This window comes from Schistocerca nitens, chromosome 12, assembly GCF_023898315.1.
Source record: "Schistocerca nitens isolate TAMUIC-IGC-003100 chromosome 12, iqSchNite1.1, whole genome shotgun sequence".
Lineage (NCBI taxonomy): Eukaryota > Metazoa > Arthropoda > Insecta > Orthoptera > Acrididae > Schistocerca > Schistocerca nitens.
In genome coordinates, this window is record NC_064625.1 from 31,762,126 (window position 1) to 31,787,115 (window position 24,990).

At 43.1% G+C, this 24,990-nt stretch overlaps 1 protein-coding gene across 1 annotated transcript in view; it reads right to left on the reverse strand.

The window, feature by feature from the left end:
• LOC126214882 (uncharacterized) overlaps positions 1-24,990 on the reverse strand; it is a 466,243-nt gene that overhangs the window by 216,774 nt on the left and 224,479 nt on the right. The window contains exon 3 of the mRNA XM_049941527.1: positions 7,561-7,608. Coding sequence (XP_049797484.1) covers positions 7,561-7,608 — 48 coding nt within the window. The remainder of the gene's footprint in view (positions 1-7,560; positions 7,609-24,990) is intronic.

Genomic DNA, 24,990 nt, shown 5'->3' on the forward strand with positions numbered 1-24,990 from the left:
TAGAACCTCTCGGCGTCTGCGGCCGGCCGAAAGTAATGAGAAGCTACAGAAATGAGAATAGTGAGAAGCTACAGAAAGGAGAATAGTGAGAAGCTTAAAATCAGGACTGATGGTCACGAACTAGATGAAATTAAGAAATTCTGCTACCTAAGCAGCAAAATAACCACTGATGGACGGAGCAAGGAAGACATCAAAAGCAGGCTAGCACTGGCAAAAAAGGCATTCCAGTCCAAGAGAGGTCTACTAGTATCAAACATAGGCTTTAAATTGAGAAAGAAATTTCGGAGAATGTACGTTTCGAATACAGCATTGTATGGTAGTGAAACATGGACTTTGGGAAAACCGGAACAGAAGAGACTCGAAGCATTTGAGATGTGGTGCTACAGACGAAAGTTGAAAATTAGATGAACTGATAAGTTAAGGAATTGAGGAGGGTCTGCACGTAATTTGAGAGGCAAGAAATACGTGGAAAACACCGATAAAGAGGAGGGACAGGATGATAGGACATCTCTTAAGACATGTTGGTACTACAGGGAGCTGTAGAGGGCAAAAGCTGTAGAGGAAGACAGAGGTTGGAATACACCCAGCAGATAATTGAAGACATTGGTTGCAAGAGCTAGTCTGAGATGAAGAGGTCCGCGCAGGAGAGAAATTCATGGCGCGCCGCATCAAAGCAGTCAGGGAACTGGTGACTCAAAAAAGAAGACCCCCATAGGAAATGGGCTTTCGGAGCCGAGGGCCCACTCGTGTAGCGTTGATGACTGCACGAGACAAAACTTCACGCCTCGCCTGAGCCCTTCAACACCGACACAGCCAATTTCTTAGATACCTGAGTATAATCGTTTTTCTGAAACTAAGTATTGATAGTGATGTTTTAGTTTGTGGGGCGCTAAAGTGCGTGGTCATCAGCGCCCATACAAAGGCCCCATTTTTTCAGTCCAGTTTGTTTCACTGTCCAGTCCACCCACTGTCATGAATGATGATGACGATGAAATGATGAGGGTAACAGAAACACCCAGTTCCCGGGCAGAGAAAATCCACAACCCGGCCGGGAATCTAACCTGAGACCCTGGGATCCAGAGGGTTGGGTTGCTTTGGGGGTCTCATTGGATTAGGGAAGGATGGGGTAGGAAGTCGGCCGTGCCCTTTCAAAGGAACCATCCCGGCATTTGCCTGGAGCGATTTAGGGAACTACGGAAAACCTAAATCAGGAGTGCTGGACGCGGGCTTGAACCGTCGTTCTCCCGAATGCGAGTCCACTGTGCTGACCACTGCGCCACCTCGGTCCGACCGTGATCCTCCAGAGGTGTCAACGCTAGAACTAGACCACGACCTACGGACTGCATATTGATTGGTAGAATCTTGTACGCAATCGATATTTACATTTACATACGTTCTGTTCAAGCCACTGTGAAGTGTATGGCCGAATGTACTTACTATTGTTCAGGATACTAGGGTTTCCACCGTTTTAATCGAATATGGATCGCTGACCACTGCGCCACCTCGGTCCGACCGTGATCCTCCAGAGGTGTCAACGCTAGAACTAGACCACGACCTACGGACTGCATATTGATTGGTAGAATCTTGTACGCAATCGATATTTACATTTACATACGTTCTGTTCAAGCCACTGTGAAGTGTATGGCCGAATGTACTTACTATTGTTCAGGATACTAGGGTTTCCACCGTTTTAATCGAATATGGATCGTTTGCCAATTGAAATTTTGCTGTATATACTCTACACTCTCACCTGAATCAAAGAAATCTGCGATGGTTCGTACTAAATCTTCTTTGTCCGCTGTTTGGTATGCGTTTCACGCTTGAGGAATATTCTGGGATGGCATGCATAAGTGTTCTGTATATTGACTGGATCTTTGAGGTGTCCTGGCCTTCAACGCCAGCGCCTCCTGTGTTACATACGGTTGAGTCTATGCGGTCAGTATTTGTATGATGTTTCTATTAATATCGCCTGCCAGGTCGTTAATATGTAGCACAAACAGCAAGGGTCTCTGTGGCACAGCTGCTGTTACTTCTACACAGACGAGCTAAAACATTATGACTACCTGCTGAATCGCGTGTTTGTCGGTCTTTGGAACGAAATACATCACTGACTGTGTATCAGGGACCCCACAGTTCTAGTAGTTCTAAGTTCTAGGGGGCTGATGACCTGAGATGTGAAGTCCCATAGTGTTCAGCGCCATTTTTTTATATATATTTTAATTACGTATGTTGAAAATACTCCGACAGCACATTGTGTGCAGCTTATTTTCCTAGAATAGTGTTTCAGAGACCAACTGTATTACCCATGAGCGGGTGTTGCATAAAAGCTTTTTTAATTTTTGTGGGAAAAGTTTTCATTTTTAGAAATTGCTAGTAGTGGAGTATTTTCCAAAATTTCAAGTTATTGCAAAACATGGTTATACAGGATGAAATAATCACTCTGCAGCGGAGTGTGCGCTGATATGAAACTTCCTGGTAGGTTGAAAGTGTGTGCCGGACCGAGACTCGAACTCGGGACCTTTGTCTTATTGGGCAAGTGTTCTGCCATCTCAGCTTGCCCACAAAAGCTTGAAATAGCGTGCTTATGGATTATCGTCTCAGTTATGCGACTGGATTTGTGACTTCCTGTCAGAGAGGTCACAGTTCGTAGTTATTGACGGAAAGTCATCGAGTAAAACAGAAGTGATTTCTGGCGTTTCCCAGGATAGTGCTATAGGCCCTTTGTTGTTCCTTATCTATATAAACAATTTGGGAGACAATCTGAGCAGCCATCTTAGGTTGTTTTCAGATGACGTTGTCGGTTATCGACTAATAAAGTCATCAGAAGAACAAAATAAATCGCAAAACGATTTAGAGAAGATATCTGAATGGTGCGATATTTGGGAGTTGACCCTAAATAAAAGTGTGAGGTCATCCACATGAATGCTAAAAGAAATCTGTTAAACTTCGGTTTCACGATAAATCAGTCAAATATAAAGGCCGTAAATTCAACTGAATACCTAGGAATTACAATTACGAACAACTTAAATTGGAAGGAACACATAGGATATGTTGTGGGGAAGGCTAACCAAAGACTGCGTTTTATTGGCAGGACAGAAAATGTAACAGATCTACTAAGGAGACTGCCTACGCTACGCTTGTCCGTCTTTTAGAATACTGCTGCTCGGTGTGGGATCCTTACCAGATAGGACTGATGGAGTAGATCGAAAAAGTTCAAAGAGGGGCAGCACGTTTTGTATTATTGCAAAATATGGGAGAGAGTGTCCGTGAAATGATACAGGATTTGGGCTGGACATCATTAAAAGAAAGGCGTTTTCCGTTGCGACGGAATCTTCTCACGAAATTCCAATCACGAACTTTCTCCTCCGAATGCGAAAATATCCTTTTGACACCGACCTACATAGGGAGAAACGATCAACACGATCAAATAAGGGAAATCTTGGCTCGTACGGAAAGATATAGGTGTTCGTTCTTTCCGCGCGCTGTACGAGATTGGAATAATAGAGAATTCTGAAGGTGGTTCGATGAACACTCTGCCAAGCACTTAAACGTGATTTTCAGGGTATCCATGTAGATGTGAGCTACCGAAGGACGACTCACGACACCCCCCTCCCCTCCCCCTACATCACAAATCCGCCAATACCTCGTCTCCTACCTTTGTATCAGCACACACTCCGCTGCAGAGTGAAAATTTCATTCTGGAAACATCCCCCAGGCTGTTGCAAAGCCGTGTCTACGCAATATCCTTTCTTCCAGGAGTGCTAGTTCTGCAACGTTCGTAGGAGAGCTTCTGTGAAGTTTGGAAGGTAGGAGACGAGATACTGGCAGAAGTAAGGCTGTGGGGACGGGTCGTGAGTCGCGCTTTGGTACAACAGATGGTAGAGTACTCGCCCGCAAAAAAAGGCAAACGTCCCGAGTTCGAGTCTCGGTCCGACACACAGTTTTATTCTGCGGGGAAGTTTAATGATTATACACTTTTTCAAAAATGTTAATTATTTTTAACTTTCATATGAAACACATTTATTAATATATCACTGTTTCGAAGGGATTCCCTCTAAACCTAGCACATCAAACTACACTTTGGAGTGTGTTTTACCCCTTAAAGGCTGCGTCCACACTGCCGGCCGGGTCGGGCCGGGATGACGCGTACTGAATTTGATGAGATCTTTTCCTCGCAGAAATTTGGACAACGAGAAGATTCTATACAATGATATGCACTCCAGAGCAAGAAAAGTTGTTGAATGTGCATTTGGTATAATGACCAATAAATAGAGACTACTGAGGAAGGAAACTGAAACATCCATTTACGTAGCTGATCACATAGTCAAGTGCATTTGTCTGCTTCATAACATTGTCATTGACAGAGAAGGATGCAATGTTGAAGCTGAAAAGTCTTGTAACAATGCTGATATGCAGACAGCTGGTGCCACATTCAACAGAAATTCCACATTACGTTCTAAAACTGTCAGGAACATTTTTGTTGAATATTTCGTTAAAAATGCAACTTAAAATAATTAAAGAACCTTTCAAAAATAAATTCTGGAATTGAAAGTACTTAGCTATTTACTGTATTTTTGTGTATCATTTCATTGTAAGTAAAACAAATAAAATTATAAAGGAAAATAATTTATATTTGTGTGTACTATCTGAAACACACTCCTTGGTTACTTCGTTCCATAATCTGTAAACTGCATCATTACTGTCATACTAGCCGAATTTCTGATACCAAATTGATACACAAGTTAATGTCATGTATATGTTATTCTGCATTCAATAAAGTAAGAACATCGCAAAAAGATGTAACAGACAACAGCTCATAGTAACGTGCCACAGCATGACTTTCCAATGCATTGTCATCTGGTAGGTGTGATGACCTCAACCCACGGGAAAAATAATTATCAAAATCTGAACTGTGAAGTCATCCAAAATTCTAGTTGGAAAACCACACTCTTTGTTATACTTCTCAATTGGTCACGATCCCACTTTGTTTATGAACTGAAAACTCTAATATTCACGAGAAACTGCTCTGAAATTGACCTGAACCGACAAAATTGTGTATATATTCTCTGAAACTCCAAAGGAATTAGAAAAAGTGACAAAATTTCGTGAATTACACACAATACTGTTAACAATCGCATGAACACTGGGGGGTTCCACCATACATCTACCCAATTTTGAGTATAACCAGTGTCTCTTAATACTACGACTCGTAGCAATACCATATCAAAAACTTTTATTACTTGGTAAGCAGTCACTACGTGATTTGACAGCTGACATTTATAATGCCCGCTCACGTCAGGAAAAGCACCAATACGGGAATGGCAGCTTTTACATTATTGGTCAGAACGCAAGCAATTATGGCAGTCGCCGTAATTTTCGCGCGAAGCCATATTTCGCGACAAAATACTCTTATTAGTTACTGTCATATATCTAGTCTCATAACAGTACATAAAACTACATAAAACAACTACAATAATTTTGACATGCAAGGAGAATTAGTCCTACTGAGAGGAAGGAGTTTATATTTACTGGTGTTTCAACAATGACTACCAGGCAACTTTTAATTCACCGATTGTAATTTTATTTTCGTTAGTAGAAAGCAAACAAACTAAACAAAGAATTTAATTAAACAGAGTCTGTAATTCTTATACTTTTAATAGAGAAAGAAAGTTTCTAGGTCAGGGGATAGCGTTCAGCGAAATCCCTTAAGTTTTTTTGTTGCATACGAAGCGTTGCGTTGGGCAGCACGATTTCGGTGGGTTATGATGATGAGAGCAGGATACAGACAGCTCCGCTGGTTAATCTTCTCCGGAGAAACGCAAATAAAGTTCCGGCACAGCTGTATCATTAACCCCGTGGTGGTTAACAAACCACAAGACGCCAGTATACGAAAGTTGTTGACATGTCCTCTCTTTCAAAGTACATGTCGTAGACATCGCTCGTTTTTACACTTTATGCACTGTCCGTGACGCTGTCGTCCGTAATCACACAGTTCGTCACATTCATATAGTCTTAGCCACAAATACACAGTTCATAGAATTGTTCTTGTGTGTGAAGCACACCGTAAACAATCTCCACTCTGTTCTCGCATTTCAAACTTCGACAACGTCACTGAAAGACATTTATATTGCACAGTTAATTAGTCTTCACTTTCATGGCTTGATAGAATGTGATATACAACAGTTCCACCACCCAAAACCAATACCAGCAAAGTTCATTCGAATAAAGGCACAGTTCGTGTCGGCCATAACAAAGTATTGTTAGCGGCACTTTCACAGTCCGGTTTATTTGCTCTTAAAGTTCGTTGGCGATGGCATTACATACCGCAGTGGTAAAGAGAATTAACAATCTGATAGTTCGGTATCACTGTCCATACAATTTTGTATGCGTTTCATGGAACACAGTACTATTTTTCCCGCGCACGCTTCACAGACACGCCATCCACCATCCCCTCTACTACGCAACAACCTTTCAACTCTCGATATCACTATCGCTGTCCCTTGTCTGTAGATATCGTAAATTACATAAACCTTTATAAATGTTATTGACTGCATTTTTCACAATTAATAATATTGCAAAAGAGAACTTTAGATCTTTATCACAGGTACACAGCAAGAAACATATTTATCCATTGGCAAACGAAATAATCACAATTACATATTTACATTTGAAAACCACAGTAGAATGTTACATAATCACAATTAGAAATGCCCATATGAACAAAAGAAAAAACAGAAATCTAAAGAAAATCACCGGGGGCCGAACCGCAAAATAACCCCGAAAGAGTGGTTCGGTGTGGTGCGGTGAAGTGGACTGCGGTAGTCGTCGTGGTGTTGTGGACCACTGCGGCTGCGGCGGGGACGGAGCCTCTCCGTCGTTTCTAGGCCCCCAGTTAACATATAATACAACTTTTGCCCTACAACGTTTTTCAAATTACTTATTTACTCACTGCAGAGGTGCATTACAGGACAATGTCCCCTTTCCTTAATAATATTTTCTCTTTTTCGCTTCCTTTGTAGATAATCTGATGATAGCCCAAAAGGGTGAAAGCCGTATTAAATAATCATTTTCTGCAACCAAGACTGTTTTCTTTTGCAAATAATTCACCAAAGCCAGCCAATAGAGTGGAAAAGGTTTGATCTACTATTTTAGTATTTTGTATGACGACATGGCCGTCCATCCAGAATGATTATAACAACATCTATCACAAGGTGCGAGAGACAAATAATAAAGTTTAGTGCAATTGCCAAAATATTATTATTTATTTACACATATATTAGTTTAATTCTGTGACGGGCAATTAAGCCACGTGTGGTACCAGAAGAAGCCTTTCGTGCAACATTTATAGCGATCTAACAGCCATGCTACAACATAAGCCTTGTGTGTAAGCTGGGCGTCTCCACGTGATAAAGAAAAGGCCAAACAAACAACTGAAACGCAAACTACTAGCCGCTCTGACAGACCGAGCTATCAACACACAACACAACACAACACAACACAACACAACACAACACCAAAGCGACACAGAAGAAGACACACAGCAGGAAGAGGAAGTCCTACCTGCTCTGCGGACCTGAATGTCTCCCGGTCTGCGCACTCCGTACGAGCCTGCAATGACGAAACACGACACTCAAAGCCAGCACACAACAGGCGAGGCACGAGGCCACGACGACCACGACATGGACTGCACGCGCCGCACAACACGAACACAGCACAGGAATTCACAAGTTGCTGTTAAAAGCCTGGTAGAAATTCAGCTCCCAAAGGTGCCTCAAACGCCAAGCCTGTGACGGTTACGACGTCCAAGACTCCTAAAATGCGTAAAAAAAAGCATCACTTTTTTCGAAACCTTGCAGTTGTCTCCCGTCTGAAATTTGGCTCAAACGTGCCTACACCCTTCCTCTGTAGCTGCGCAAAAGAGTGGCTCCCTGCGCTGTCACCCTCAGGTCCGAAGAGCTACAAATGTCAAGGCGTGCCGGCCGGAGTGGCCGAGCGGTTGTAGGCGCTACAGTTTGGAACTGCGCGATCGCTACGGTCGCAGGTTCGAATCCTGCCTCGGGCATGGATGTGTGTGATGTCCTTATGTTAGTTAGGTTTTAGTAGTTCTAAGTTGTAGGGGACTGACAACCTTACAAGGGAACCTCCCCATCGCACCCCCCTCAGATTTAGTTATAAGTTGGCACAATGGATAGGCCTTGAAAAACTGAACACTGATCAATCGAGAAAACAGGAAGAAGTTTTGTGGAACTATGAAAAAAATAAGCAAAATATACAAACTGAGTAGTCCATGTGCAACATAGGCAACATCAAGGCTACTATGAGCGTAGGAGCGCCGTGGTCCCGTGGTTAGCGTGAGCAGCTGCGGAACGAGAGGTCCCTGATTCCTCCCTCGAGTGAAAATTTTACCTTCTTTATTTCCGCAAACTTACGATCTGTCCGTTCGTTCATTGACGTCTCTGTTCACTGTCATAAGTTTAGTGTCTGTGTTTTGCGACCGCACCGCAAAACCGTGCGATTAGTAGACGAAAGGACGTGCCTCTCCAATAGGAACCGAAAACATTTGATCGCAAATTCATAGGTCAACCGATTCCTCCACAGGAAAACACGTCTGACATATTCTCTATGACACTGGTGACGGCATGTGCATCACATGACAGGAATACGTTGTCGACCCACCTAACTTGTACACTTGGCGGATGGGTAAAAAGATTCGTCTACCTTGCCCGATTTAGGTTTTCTTGTGGATGTGATAATCACTCCCAAAAAAGTGATGAAAACATAAGAGTTTGTCACATAAACTGCAACAAATGAATGCAACACTTTCACAGTCGCACGGTTTTCCCTGTGCTCTGTCAAAACATTTGTTTTTAACGTTTTCAAATTTTTCCGTGTGTAGACCGTCAAATCCTGCATATGTCCAAGCAATTCTGAACATGTCCTGGAATTTTGGAGAGCGAAGCTGATTATGTGTAAGTACCTGAACATTGATAATTGTCTGAAAATAAAAAATTAAACTTTTCACTCGAGGGATGACTTGAACCAAGGACCTCTCGTTCCGCAGCTGCTCACGCTAACCACGGGACCACGATGCTCCTGAGTTCAGAGCAGCCTTGATGTTGCGTATCTTGCGCATGGACTATTCATTTTGTATATTTTGTTTATTTTTTTCATAGTTCCACAAAACTTCTTCCTGTTTTCTCGATTGATCTGTGTTCAGTTTTTCAAGGCCTATCCACTGTGCCAACTTACAACTAAATCTGAGGGGGGGGGGGGGGGGGGTGCGATGGGGAGGTTCCCTTGTTAGATGTTAAGTCCCATAGTGCTCAGAGCCATTCGAACCATTTTGTCAAGGGGTCCACACAAGCGACAAGAAGATCAGAACTCAATTCATTTGAGCTGTAAGGCAGGTTAATGGTGTCACGTCGGCACCAATTTCCCCCTATTCTAGCAAACGCTATTGTGAACGCGTCACGTGATGAGAAAGTCGTCACACGCCATCTTACGCACATTTTACCCTTTCTTTTGACGTATCTGAGCCAATGGCCTTGCCGCAGTGGTAACACCGGTTCCCGCCAGATCACCGAAGTTAAGCGCTGTCGGGCTGGACTATCACTTGGATGTAACCATCTGGTCCGCCGAGCGCCGTTGGTGAGCTGAGTGCACTCAGCCGTTGTGAGGCAAACTGAGGAGCTGCTTGACTGAGAAGTAGCGGCACTGGACACGAAAACTGACATACGGCCGGGAGAGTGGTGTGCTGACCACATGCCCCCCCCCCAATATCCGCATCTGGTGACGCCTGCGGGCTGAGGATGGAACGGCGGCCGGTCGGAACCAAAATGTTAAAATTTGTGTGAAATCTTATGGGACTTAACTGCTAAGGTAATCAGTCCATAAGCTTACACACTGCTTAATCTAAATTATCCTAAGGACAAACACAGACACCCATGCGCGATGGGGGACTCGAACCTCCACCGGGACCCACCTCACAGTGCATGACTGCAGCCCCTAGACCGCTCGGCTAACCCCCGGTCGCTACCGTTGGGCCTTCCGAGACCTGTTCGGACGGAGAGTTTCACGCGTCTGTCTTGGTACCCAGACCTGTGACGCCCAGTTTTGAAATCATGCAGTTTTCCTATGGTGGCCGAGGAAATCGTTTCACACACACCGCTGCTCAGAACCGACACTGAAAGCCCTCAGTAGGTGGCATAAAGGACGTCAGTGAAACGACCGCAGTGAAACAACTCCCCCTAAAGGGAGCTGAAGGGGTTGCCTGCCCACAGGGGTTACAGCATCCACGAGACACTGCTCAGCCGAATGGGTGTGGATGTCTGGACAGGCATATTTTTAACCTGCTCTACGAAGGCGAATGGGTGGCAACTTAGGACGCTGCCGAACTGGGGAGTGGGTGGGTGTCTTACAGAGACCATTCGCCATTTTATTCACGCACATGCCACTGTCGCATCCCTCTGGGATCACGCCACAGGAGAGCCCGAAACATGATGGCTGAAAAAGCATTAACACTCTTTACTGCTTTGTATCACGCTCAAATTTCATCGATTTGTTTTGAACGGTCACTAATCGTTCCACCACGTATGCAAGAGCAAAGATTGCGGTTGCACTACACTGCAAAGGGGTCAGATCACGTTCAGCGTGGTTTCAGCCCCCTAATATCCTTAGAATAGGGTTGAATCGTTCGGGGATGGGGAGGGGGAGGGGGTTTCCAGTAGTGTCGAAGATTGTCTAGAACGTTTGCAAAGCGAACTATAGTTTTATATTGAATAGTGTGGGAATCAGCATCCCAAGGGAGGGGGTGGTGTCATTCATGTCCTTCACGCCACCACCTGACGGCTTTTCCCTTGTCGACTCTGAGCGCCATAAGGTCTGAAATGCTTTCCTCAGCCACCCATAAGAAAACAGCGCGATTTCAGGCCTGGGCGTCGCGGTTCAGATCACCATTGGAGAAGTGACAAAAGAAGTTGTGTAATGGGGTAAGAGGGGGCGTGGCGACTTTGCTACAGTGCGGCACATCCACAGTGGCGTTAAGTACAGCTGCGTTGAAATTTGTGACTCCATTAACCCCTCTTACACCTTAAATGAACTTCTGCGATGGGACTTTTTTTCCGCGCGGGTCGACACCTTGCTGTTTGAAGTGCTGACCTGCCCGAGGGTGAGTCACAGGGTGCCACGCTTTTGTATAATTACACAGGAAGGCTGTGGGCACTTTCAGCCAGCAATTACGGCATTTCTGCACAGTATACAGCGCTCCTGCCTGTCCCTACCCGAAGGCCAGCATCTCTTAAAGCGATATCCCAACCTACAATTTCAGGCGCTATGCAAACATTGTAACGCATTACATCAAATTTACTCATAAATTTGAGGCAAATCTTCTCCCATCAAACCTAAATTAACTGTCGCAGTCCATCCCATAGAAATGCTACTCACCCAAAAATGGTGATTACGTCCAATTTCGTACTCTCTTTCTACGAGGGTTAAGCTGTATGTTAAAAAAAAAATCCGTAGAAACTGTGTTTTCCAAAGTATTTGCGTCCATATGTAGATCTTTGCTTACCTTCGAACCGACTCTGGAAACTTCTTTACACTCTTATTTTGATACCTGTCTGAAACGTGGTTTTCGAAGCATTCAGTAGCATCTTGGTGTTAATAATATCAGGTGAACACGTTGAGCCGTGGCAACTGGTGGTAGGGTGTTCTACTTGCATCGCTGATAGCGATATCAGTCTGTCCGGTTATCTTTGACTGCTCCCCCGGCCGGTTTTCCGGGTGGACGTGTGAGGAGAGTCCCCGGTCGGCGTTCAACGAGCCAACCTGCGTCGAAAACAAGCCCGCGTCCCTAACCGTGGTTCACGGGTCTCTCCGTGCTCGCCGCCCTTGTCTTTTGTCGCGCCGGATGTACGGTGCCGATCACTGGGCGCCTTGACGTGCAAAATCGCGGTGGGTTCGTCGTCTCACGCTGAAAAGCTTCCCAGCTCGTAATTTGCAAGCTCCAAGTTACCTATGACGTATTCTCTGTTTAACTAAGAAGAGGTTTTCAGAAATTACTGCAACCAGTCGCCTTTTATGTAGATGTATTTTATTTAACCATGACCGGTTTCGAGCTGCCTAGCAACTCATCATCAGATGGTGTATACATTTAGTGCTTTTTTGTAGCCATTGTGTGGGTGGTTGAGTATCTGTGGAAATAAATCTTTTTGCAGGTATATATATCTCTTTTAGGACGTATTTTTGAAACCATTGTGTCTTGTTTTTCACAATTTCACAAGTTAAAACTTTCACTAGAAAGTTTTAACTTGTGAAATTGTGAAAAACAAGACACAATGGTTTCAAAAATACGTCCTAAAAGAGATATATATACCTGCAAAAAGATTTATTTCCACAGATACTCAACCACCCACACAATGGGTACAAAAAAGCACTAAATGTATACACCATCTGATGATGAGTTGCTAGGCAGCTCGAAACCGGTCATGGTTAAATAAAATACATCTACATAAAAGGCGACTGGTTGCAGTAATTTCTGAAAACCTGTTCACACCACAGTCGCAGTGCTCCACATCCACAATGGATAAAAGTCTTAACTAAGAAGATTATTGAAACTTATTATGGCACGGGTAGCTACCGGTGATGCTTCTTTCCTTGGTTCCACAGTGGCTATTTTAAGGAGGCTGCTGATCCTCATTTCGTTTCTCATCATCTGTAGAGTGATGTTTTAAGTGGTTTCCATGCAAGTTTTGACTTGTTTTAGGACATATTGACCGCTTGGGGACTGGTTGCCGTTGTGTACGCGCCCGGCAGCCGTAGAGCTAATGGTCTAATCATTTGTCACGGCCGGATTTGTTATGTTTATTTGTTGAAAGTGCCTTAAGGCAACTGGAAGTCATCTCTAAGTTTCCTGCTAATTCACTGGGAGACCGGTAATGTTAGAGTATTGCTCGATAAGAATTTAGGAGCATGCTTATTATATATTCCAGTGTGGCTGTGATTTGACCTTTTCTTTGCAATCTATTTGTGCTGCAGGCCATTTGTTAAGTCTGCTCGTTTCTTGGTGTCGGTGCGGTTATGGATTCTTGTCAGGACCGCGCATTGTGAGGCCGGTCGGACTGTATATATAAATATATACCGCCTGCTAGTGAGCCGGTGCACAAGCCGTGGGGAGTGAACGCTCGTATTGCCTGCCGGCCGTAGCGTTATTGCTTCCAAATACTGCTGTGGGCCTTAACTTTAGAGAACAGCGTTAAGTTCAAATGGCGCTGAGCACTATGGGACTTAACAAGTGAGGTCATCAGTCCCCTAGAACTTAGAACTACTTAACCTAACTAACCTAAGGACATCACACACATCCATGCCCGAGGCAGGATTCGAATCTGAGACCGTAGCGGTCGCGCGATTCCAGACTAGCGCCTAGTACCGCTCGGCCACCCCGGCCGGCAAAGTTAAGTGAGGCCACTTTGTTAATATTAGCGTTTCTGTAAGTTATTTTACTGGTTGAGTTATTACTAGCCATTCTTATTTAACACTTATGTTAATCATTCATGTACCTTTAATGAATGTGCAACTTCTTATTTTTCCTGTGTGCCAATTTTGCGACCTTAGTTGGCCCAATTTGCATTTTTAGTAAAGCTTGTTTCACTGTGGACCTTTGTGTGGGCAGTTCAGTTTTATTAAGCTTTAAGATCTTTGTTTTTTAATTAAGTTGTGGTATTATGTGGCTGTGTCACTTTGGGTTGAAACTGTATAATGTTACTAGTCTTTTGAGATATGGTTAAACAAGAACGATTGTTTCTGATTGATTATTTCACCGTGCCTACTATCTATGATTTTGGTTGCGGACGCAAAATGATTCTTAATCGTGTTTTTGTAGTTCAATTAAAGTGAAGATTTGTATATTGCATCAATAAGAGGGCCAATGTCCGAATTGAAGTTATAATAATGTTTTGAGTCAAATTAAAATTGTAAAACAATCACGAGCTTGTCCATCACGGGTGATCCCGGGCTTCCTATTTCCTTTAAATAACTGTGGTGAGATTGAAAGTTTTGATTTTCTAAAGAATTGAGTAGTACCACGGTTCACATATTTTTTGTTTGACACAAAACTACAAAAATAATTCATCAGGAGAGAAACCAGGTTAATAGGGGAAGCGAGACATAAATTTGTTTTTCTTCCTCAAATAATAAATAGCGCAGACCATCGCTTGACAGTCGCACTGATGGGGGCAGAACTGAATTTGAGTCACTCAGCTGTTCATCAGGTACTGGCCAATTAACTGGATATGAGGAAAATCTGCCCAAAACGGCTCCGAGAAACCACACACAAATAATCAGGATATGGGGGGAGGGGGGGAGGACAAGTGCGCTGATATTACGCAGGCAAATGAAAGCACACGCTTTGGGGTCCTGGAGAATATTCAACTGGCTAGAACCGATGAGCTGAGGTAATTCAAGTGCCTAGTTCCCGCACTGCTGTGACGTGTGCAAGAACCGACTCCAGCCCTGTGTGGCCTCCCAAGAGAACAATGTTCAATTCTAACGTTACTGGGATAAAACGGATGAAAAAAAATCAGTCTCATTACTTTATTTTTGTACACCTCGTATACCATTTAGTGCCATATTGAACCAGTAATTGACGCAGTTGGATGCAGAGACCAACTCCCAGATGAAGAGGCAGGTGGGCAAACTAGAAGAACCCGTATCTGGCTACATCAAATTATATTTCGAATGACCCGACTGAGCATGACTTTATGCAGTGTTTAGGTGGAATATTACCTCTCCTCCTCTCCTCTCCTCCCCCCCCCCCCCCCATGCCAGGATTTTTCAGTCAGTAACGTTACACGTCACTATTCCCGCTGTCTGCAACCGTAGACGAGAGGTCAATACCAACCAGTGGACCTCGGTTCAATACTGCCAGGAATTATTCCTGGATTGGTGGATGGGGACAGGGTGCATCCAGCTTCGTGATACTAACTGAGGAACAGCTTAACCGAATGGTAGCGGGTCCAACGTCTGGGAGGTCAGAAGAGCCCAGAGAGCAGGGTGCCCTCCATACCGCATCCAAATGACGCCTCATAGCAGAGGACGACATGGCCCTCTGTGCCCAGTCACGAAGATAAAGGTGTCCAACCGCCCCCAGAAAGCGAAGTACATGAATACAAAACTCAGCCGTCACAATCGTATTGCAACAGTAATGTGGCCGTATCAACTGTTAGAAAGCTATACCTAGACGTCAGGAAAGCGGTGTAGAAGAACAGCACAAGGCAGTTAGGGAAAATAGAGGCAAAAGTTGTGATAAAACAGAGCCGCATGGCTCCGGTAGAAATTAAACCACACGAATGGGTAAGCAGCCCAATGACAACTTGTTCACACACGTCAAAACGTTCTAGACACTGAGGTGTAAACACATAGGTACAAAAAAATGGTTCAAATGGCTCTGAGCACTATGGGACTCAACTGCTGTGGTCATTAGTCCCATAGAACTTAGAACTACTTAAACCTAACTAACCTAAGGACATCACAAACATCCATGCCCGAGGCAGGAGTCGAACCTGCGACTGTAGCAGTCGCACGGTTCCGGACTGCGCGCCTAGAACCGCGAGACCACCGCGGCCGGCCCAAACACACAGGTACACTGAAACACACAGGTACACTGAAGGCAATATCTTCCACGAATAACGTTCACATAGTAAAGAATATAATTTAACAACGCACAAAATACTTTTGGAACAGGTATGCAGCAAAATTTGTAACATTTAAGCCATTTATTGTTTCGAGCCATTACCGTTTATGAACAAAACGTTCTTCTTCAAATAGCTGTAAATCGTTAATATAACGAACTGCAGATCAGGTATGTAAAGCTGTAGCTAGAACTGCACAGATGTTAACACACGAGGAGAGCGGCGCCACAATTTGAAAGCTTTATTGGCCATAATGAAGTTATTTAATAACTGGGAATTAAAAGTTTTGAAAAGGAAATGATCGTAAAAATTTTGACTTCAGATACAAAACTGTTTATAATTGAGTATGTAAATTATTTTCCATTTATTGACGTTCGATGTTAATACCGTGCAGAAAGCACCATGTTACAAAGTGGTACATCTGATCCAAAAAACTTTATGGAACATCCTGGGAGGTTACAACTTTGAGCTGGACTGAAAACGAATTTGTGTAATAATGTAAAAACCATAAAGCGGCAGATATAACATATCCTCGTGACAAACATCAAATTCAATTCTTTTGTATTGTGGTGGAGGATAAACGTAAAGAGCGTTAGGAAAGTACTAATTTCATCTGAAGTAATACTGCACATTATCTTGCGCTTGTATGTAGGGTTTCTCAAGGTATAGATTAAACGACTGGAAAAATAACTTTACTGTTACCAGCCACTACTTATTTATTTGCATGACGCTTTTCAGAGGTTTAAACATCTATCATCAGGTTTATACTTTCTTTTACGACTTTGGGGTAAACTGAAGTACTGTCTGGCAGAAGACAGAACCACTGGTTGCTCCCAAGTCATAATACAAAATGTACGTGTCGTATTAATCCACATAAATCCAACTCATGATGGCAGTATAACCCTCTGAAAAGCGTCGTTGAACTACATAAAAAGTGTCTGGTAACAATAAATTTATTGTTTCATTTGATGCCAATAACAGTCACAGTAATGCCAAACCAAAAACGTTCAGATTTAGAGATAACAGCCATATGTACTCATAGATATGACTTTAGTGTGACATAATCAGTTGTGTGGCGAAGGAGACAACAACACTTTTAAACACGCTTGGTGATTCTGTAAGATGTATAATGCTCTGGCGTCAGGTCAGTGGTGATTGAGCGAGGATAGTGGTGATTCAGGTTAGAAATTGGCACTTCCACTTTCTTAATCTTTTGCTCAAAGTGATTTTATGATTGTGATACTGTGTATCAGCATCAACTGGTGTCCCACATACACTCGACACGTAGAAAAAAGTTGACTATTTTGCAATTAAATTTTGTGTTAAAGCATAGCTTCACGATAAAACAATTGTAAAATATTTAGATGTTTATTAAAATTATTACAAATAATATCAGTAGAGAGAAGATGTCACATATCTGTTTCTTGTCTTTTGTAACACAAAAATCTATGATTTTCTTTACAACAACTATTTGATTGCAGTAAGCTCTTGGACCTGCATCAGGAAATGTTGCAATGGAAGCGTAAGTAGCTTTAGCAACACACCTCTTCTAGCTGCTAACCGAATCATGTACTTCAGAAATTTTACAGAGAGAATGTTTATTTTCGTTGCTATAATTTTTATTCAGTTGATAGGGCAGCTCATTCTGCTCGTAATTTATACCATCAAACATACTTTCATATATGAAAAAGAAGGACTATAGAATGACACTGAAGTACTTCTGTTTTGACTAGGATTGTAACAAGTTGCAAATTTTATAGGAAAAGTAGAACGTCATCATTGTCAAGACAAATGCTATATGATCATAACAAAACTGGCGCATTATAATTTAATTCAGGCATGAGTTGTATCTTTTATATCATTTGTTTTAAGCCCTTTAAGTTTTACAGAAGTTGCCAGCGAATTCACATCCCCCAGGATGCATTAACTGGTCTGTATTTGAGTTGGTGAGTGAGAAGCGAAGAAATGTGGAATATGGCGAGACAGGACTATGAGAAGTGTTTTAACAATTGAACTGTTGGGATATTGTATGGGAGAACGCAGGGTGTGATACATGGGATTTGGGATAAAGGTGACGTGGAAGGAGACCAGGCCATGGTTATGAAGCAAAGGCAGAAAGTAAACAACATCTGAAGCAATGCATTGTTTGTGCAGCTATGAGAAGAAAATAACACCGATTGGTTTCTCCTTCACACTGAAGCACGCTGTCTCTCATAAAACTTATGTTTGACGAGATTTTTTTCACTTTTTGAGTATTTTAGAGTTTTTGGATGTTAAAGGTCCGATTTTAAAAGAAAATTTAATCTAGTGGAAACCAAATATTAGTAATTTAACTGATTTTTAACTAAATTTAATGAGCTTAATTTGCATCTACAAGATGAGAGTCTAAATTTCAGAAAAACAAAGCCCATCATTTCAGCTTTCCTTGGCAGAACTGAGCTAAGGAAGCAAACCATTGGACGGTGGGAATTTTATCAGTTTCCCAATTTGTCGGAGACAAACTGCCCAGATGATATTTCAAGCTACGATCAACATTTAAATATTCTTCACACAGACTCTGAATCTTAAGTTCGAGGATGCTTTAACAATACACGTAACACAGCTGACTGTCAAACCAAAAAACGATGTTAAGGTCACATTACAAGAAGAGCTGATCGAAATAACCACCAATGAAGGACTTAAGGTACGGTTTAGAAGGAGATATCAGCAATACTGGCTTTAGAGAAACATACTTGTTACTTATTTCGTATTATGGACTTTTGCAAGTAAGTTTTTGATACTTTTTCGATCTTCATATCTCGTGGAACGGAGCTTCAGTGTAGACGAGAACAATTTATGTAAGAATTTTATTAGATCTGCATTTCAGGTAGTAAATGGATAGAACTTGACATTTTTAAAAGTTTTTCACTGTGCACTTCTACAGTTAGAGTAAGTACTACTGTATCAGCTGTCAAAACTGTATTTGAAATTGACGAATTTGTAAAAATTCAGCATATATAAAGGCGGGGTGTCTGCCCAAAACAGAACAACTTGGTAGATAGTCTACGAGGCAAAAAATTTTGAGGACCTCAGGTATAAGGCCTTATCGTAAACAAGGTCATTCAAGAAGGAGAACAAAACTCTAATAGGGGAAGGAGAGAGAGAGAGAGAGAAAGTGTCTTCCCTAAAGAACCATCGCAGAATTCACCTTAAGAGATTTAGGGAGATCAGAGGACACCTAATGTGGTGAGCTGATGGGCAATTTGAACAGCTGTTTTTGTAAATAGATGTCCATTGTACTATCACTGAGCTACGTTGCTGCCTAAACAGATAGTATGAGGAAGGTCAAATGTACCTTAAGTGAGAAAGAGTGGTTGGGAATGGGCGGTAGGAAGGACAAGTGTTAGGGCCTGCTTTGTTGTCTATGCGTGTGAGGTGGTATGGTGCAGAGGAAGAGGATGTGGATGTGGAGGGAGGTAGGATGTGTTGGTCATGTCGCAGCAACATTTCAGGGCTGGAAACTACGGGGATTTTGGAGTCACGTTTGTCGTACGTACCTGGTGTATGGAGGTGCTCATTGTGAATGGGAATGGGAATGGAGGGGAATTCGATGAGTTTATAAACGGTTTGAGTACATGAGGGTAAGTGACAGTCTGGATTGCTGATCCTGTCTCCCAGGAGATGGTGATGAATAGGTAACTAATCATAATCTAATAGCACCTTCTTCAAATAGATGTTTTCGTGTTTTCCATTTAGCAGTGAGCACATACTTTTGTGATACTATTGCTTATTAACGAACTAGAGTCTCGCCCACGCATAGGTTTTGTTGCAGCCGACAGTAAACCTCATTTATTTTTCATGATGGCAGTAGCCGAAACGCAAAACAAAATTAAGCGATGTAGAAGACTTTATTCGCACAGTGAAATTCATTTGAGACAAGTATTCGAGTATAATTCATTATATCCATTGTTGACGACCAACTGTAGCTTGGTTTAATTTTGGCATATTATATAGACATGATATGCAACCAGTCGCTTTTTTAATTTGATACGATGCAGGGCGTCTATAATTAAATTTTCGCTAATTGAGCCATCGTAGATGGAAAAGTATTTACACTGTGGGTACCCACCGTTATAGGAATGTTGTTCAGACTGTGTACTGCAGGATTTGCGTTGTTCGCAGTGTTAGTGTCATGAGACCAACAGCCGTACTACTTGGCAGCACCGGCCCCTTCCAGGTCCCACACAATGAGGAAAGAAGTCAACAAACCTAACTCGAACACTTGACAGGAAAAAGAGCGAATGCATCCCAAAACCAGACGCAACGTAAAATACCCAAAAACAAAAAACAACACGAACACTTAACACCAAAAAGATATCCAGTGAAAATTTAATAAAAGAGGAAAGATTAAAAAATGAAACAAAATATAAGTAACATTTCTTAATAATTTTTGGTATTTATACACACACACACACACACACACACACACACACACACACACACACACACACATCAAAAAAGTTAGAGTTCCGGAACATGTACAAAAAACTGGAATAGACATTAACATTTCCGCCCTTTTTACTGCTCATCAAAACCACACATTGCTTGTTGTACCACCATACAGCGAGACCTTCAGAGGTGGTAGTTCAGATTTCTGTACACATCGGTACCTCTTAATACCCAGTAGCACGTCCTCTTGCACTGATGCTTGCCTGTATTCGCCGTGGCATACTATCCACAAATTCATCAAGGCACTGTTGGTCCAGATTGTCCCACGCCTCAACTTCAGAGTGCTTGGTGAAACAGCCGTTTTCAATTTATCCCAGGCATGTTCGACAGGGTCATGTCTGGAGAACATGCTGGCCACTCTAGTCGAATGATGTCTTTATCCTGAAGGAACTCATTTACAAGATGTGCACGATAGGGGGCACGAATTTTCGTTCACGAAGACGAATGCCTCGCCAATATGCTGTCGATATGGCTGCACTATCGGTCGGAGGATGGCGTTCACGTATCGTAAAGCCGTTACGGCGCCTTTCTTGACCACCAGTGGCGTACGTCGGCCTCATATAATGCCAAGCCAAAACAGCAGGGAACCTCCACCTTGCTGCACTCGCTGGACAGTGTGTCTACGGGGTTCAGCCTGACTGGGTTGTCTCCAAACACGTCTCCAACGATTATCTGGTTGAAGGCATATGCAACACTCATCGGTGAAGAGAACGTGATGCCAATCGTGAGCGGTCCATTCGGCATGTTGTTGGGCCCATCTGTACCGCGCTGCGTGGTGTCGTCGGTGTGAAGATGGACCTCGCCATGGACGTCAGGAGTGAAGTTGCGCATCATGCAGGCTATTACGCACAGTTTGAGTCTTAACACGACGTCCTGTAGCTGCACGAAAAGCATTATTCAACACGGTGGCGTTGCTGTCAGGATTCCTCAGAGCCATAATCCGTAGGTAGCGGTCATCCACTGCAGTAGTAGCCCTTGGACGACCTGAGCGAGGCATGCCATCGACTGTTCCTGTCTCTCTGTTATCTCCTCCATGTCCGAACAACATCGCTTTGGTTCACTCCGAAAGGCTTGGATACTTCCCTTGTTGAGAACCCTTCCTGGCACAAAGTAACAATGCGGACGCAATAGAACCACGGTATTGGCCGTCTAGGCATGGTTTAACTACTGACAACACGAGCCGTGTACCTCCTTCCTGGTGGAAGGATAGGCGTTGACTGTGGATATTGCATCACAGACACAGTCCCTTCGACTGTTTGGAGAGGTCACTAAAACCGCCCAAAGATGTAAACAACCATGCATGAGCAGCGCCTATTAGACGGAAGGAGTCCGACAGCCGATCAGTTCCAGTCATTCCACCAGGAAGGAGGTACACTGCTCGTGTTGTCTCTCTCTCTCTCTCTCTCTCTCTCTCTCTCTCTCTCTATAAATTCAAAATGATTAAAAAAAAAGAAGAAAAACCAAATTAAGCAATGATGGGTCCGTCTAGTAGTTGGATGGGTTTCCATTCGAGGAAAACCGATTGCCATTGGTTTTCAGGACGCGCAAGTCGCCCAAGTGGAATCCATTTGCAAGACTTGCAGCAGGCCGTGATGCCACACGGCATTTATTTCTATTTAGTGTCATGACTTGCCGTTAGATGCTGGTGCTGCTACTGGTATGCCGTTTGAAACTCTAGCGTCATTGTGCATTACAGTTACAGAAAGTCAACATGGTCTGGACAAGGCGAGCAGGGCTTTGCTCATGAAGCTGTTTTTATCAGAACAACAGCAACAATGCTGGCACTGCTCTTCGCGAGTATCGGTGCATTAAAGAAAACACCAACATGTAGACAAGACTTTGGTGTGCCATTCGTGTCTTTCCTACGTACGCGTTGTACATGCAGAAATATGAACTGGCGACGTTGTTACCAAATGCGACCGAACAGGACCAAAGTGCTGATATTCTTTTCTAGACTGCCGAAGGACAAGCACTGGCAGACATCCATCAGAGAATGAAGAATGCATGTGGTGTGGCGTAACTGCCTGAAACCACCCTTGTGGAATGGCGTACCAAGTTCCGTACTGATTGCGTTTCAGCACAATACGCCCCCATATCGCAAACGTCGTGACGCAGGTGTTACGTCATCTCGAGTGGGAGACACCCGCTCTATAGTCCTAATCTCTCCCCATGCAATTATCACGCCTTGTGTCCCTTAAAAACGGCCTCAAAGGCCGAAGATTGCTGTTGGACGAGGGTATGCAGCAGGCGGTAATCTTTACGCAGTAGGACATGTTTTGCCAAACGGATATCTTCAACCTGATACGTCGGTGAGATGATTGTCTCAAAGCTTACAACGATTTTGCCTGATTGGCTTACCGATTCTGGACTGTACAGGCTTCGAACGGAAACTTTGCGAGTCTTGTTGTTGTGTGCCTGTGATACGCCCGTGAAATACCTCTTCGTTTTCTTACGTCTCTGTCGAGATTCGGTAGTATTTCTGTCGTTTTTCGGTAGGGTAGCCTTCATTCATCCTCTTCTTTTGGGGCCAAGTATTTTTCTTAGGATTTTACGTCCCTGTTTTAGGATATCTTCCAGATCACGTTTTCTGTGGAATGTTTCGTTAGCAGATTTACCAGATCATCTGAAAACGCTAGGCAAGAAATCTGGACGCCACTTTTAACTGTTTCCAAGTCACATAGGTCTCCATTACTTTTGGTTTTTAAATCATTTTTCCCAAAAATAAAAGCAAATTAAAGGGAATAGGAGACTGTCGCCCTGGCGAACACTGATTTTGATCAGAAATAGTTCTGACTCGTCATCCACGTGCTTTACTTTGGAGGTTATTTTTGTGTTCACCAGCTGAGTACCCGATACTCTCTGGCAGCGTGTTTATCATAGAATAAAGGCTTTTACGACCTGATGTTTCAGCTGCTGACAATTCTTCCGGGTCGTATGGCCGTGGTCGGCAAGACAGCACAACCAGGAGCACCTCCGAAGATGTCCAACGTAGCGTTGGAGGAAACGTCAGGGATTGAAGAGCTCCATGGACCACGGCCATACAACCCGGAAGGATTCTCAGCAGCGTGTTTATTCCAATTCTTTTAGCCCATCTCCTCCACTGCTTCGCCTCCTCGGTCCCTTTCACTCCACCACCTCCCTCTCTCTGTCCATTTCTTCCTTTTTTTCTCTCTCTCTGTTCATATCTTCCTCTTCACTTCCTCTGACCATCTCCTTCTCTTCACTTCTTTTGTCCATCTCCTCCCCAACATCTCCGTCTGTTATCTCCCGCCCCTCTCTCTATCTGTCCATCTCTACGTTCCCCTCCATCTTCCTATCTCCTCCTCCCTCCATCTCTCTTCATGTTATCACACATACGCCAATAGGAGATTGCTGGTTGTCACCCCCAGAGCATTCTTTTCAGATAGTAAGTATAAATGTGTGCCACGTTTGGCTGATGTGAACCCAGGAGTTTAGGAGAGGAGCTTACTATCTGCAGCTTTACCAGAGTATGCACATTTGAAGTATATTTCACATATTTTTAACATATTTCACCTGCATCTATTGCGAATTTTCACGCAGATGAATTTGAGTGACATCACGTCCTCTAAACATTGTGTCGTACAAGGATATAGTTTTACAATCGCATTCAGTGGTACGTTTTTTATAGCGTCTGCAAAATGTGTTGAGAACAGAGTTACTGGTAAAGACGTTATATATTGAAACGTCGTGCATGATACGGCAGTATTTCACGCATCTCAAGTCTTTATTACATCGAATCTCCAGAACTGTGTGTCGTAAAATGATGTAATTTTGCATGTACGCTCAGCGGTATGTATGAATACTGTGCGGAAATGGTGTCATGAATACTGTTACTAGTAAACAAGTAATAAATTAAAACGTCATGTTTCATGCCGCAGTTTTACTGCATGAATAGCGAAAAATGTAACCGATAAACTTTTTTCCTTTCATTAATTCGTGGGCATTTTTAGAGAGAAAAAAACCGTAAATGTTTGAAATTATGTAAAAAATTTGTTGCAATTCAGTAAGTGCTCTCATCATCAAATACTGGATCAATGAAGTCAGCGAATTCGTGCGTCGTGACCTACATTACTTATCCTCCCCTGCTCCCGACCCTTTGACAGGTGGCTGCTGTTTACCCCTCAGCGATTCTGCCTAGACAGTAAGGGATGTGTGTACCAAGTTCGGTTCAGATCGGTCCTGGAATTTATTTCATTTTTATTTATTTATTCAACCAGATCTGATTAGGGCCACCACTTTTTACATCACAGTTACCCAAAAAATAACAATTTTAGCATGGCAACTAGCATAAAATTATTTGAGTGTTTTAAGTGCTGCGTGAGTAAATTACACAATGAACTAATGAAGTTAATGTCGGTAGTTCTTGTACAACTGCAACTGCAGCTACAAATAGTGGCGATAACGACAATAATTGTTATGTAAATAATAATGTTAATAATAACAGTGCCAGATAGAAGAATTTATGTGTCTACGAAACAGCGATACAGCGAGTTATGGGAGAGGGAAATTTAAGGAGACTATATCGGCTGCGAACACTGGGAAATAAGAAATACGAGGTTGGAATGAGGGAAAACGTGTGGAACATACACTACTGGCCATTAAAACTGATACACCACGAAGACGCGAAATTTAACCGACAGGAAGAAGATGCTGCGATATGCAAATGATTAGCTTTTCACAGGATTCACACAAGGCTGGCGCCGTGGCGACAGCTACAACGTGCTGACATGAGGAAAGATTCCAAGCGATTTCTCATACACAAACAGCAGTTGACCGGCGTTGCCTGGTGAAACGT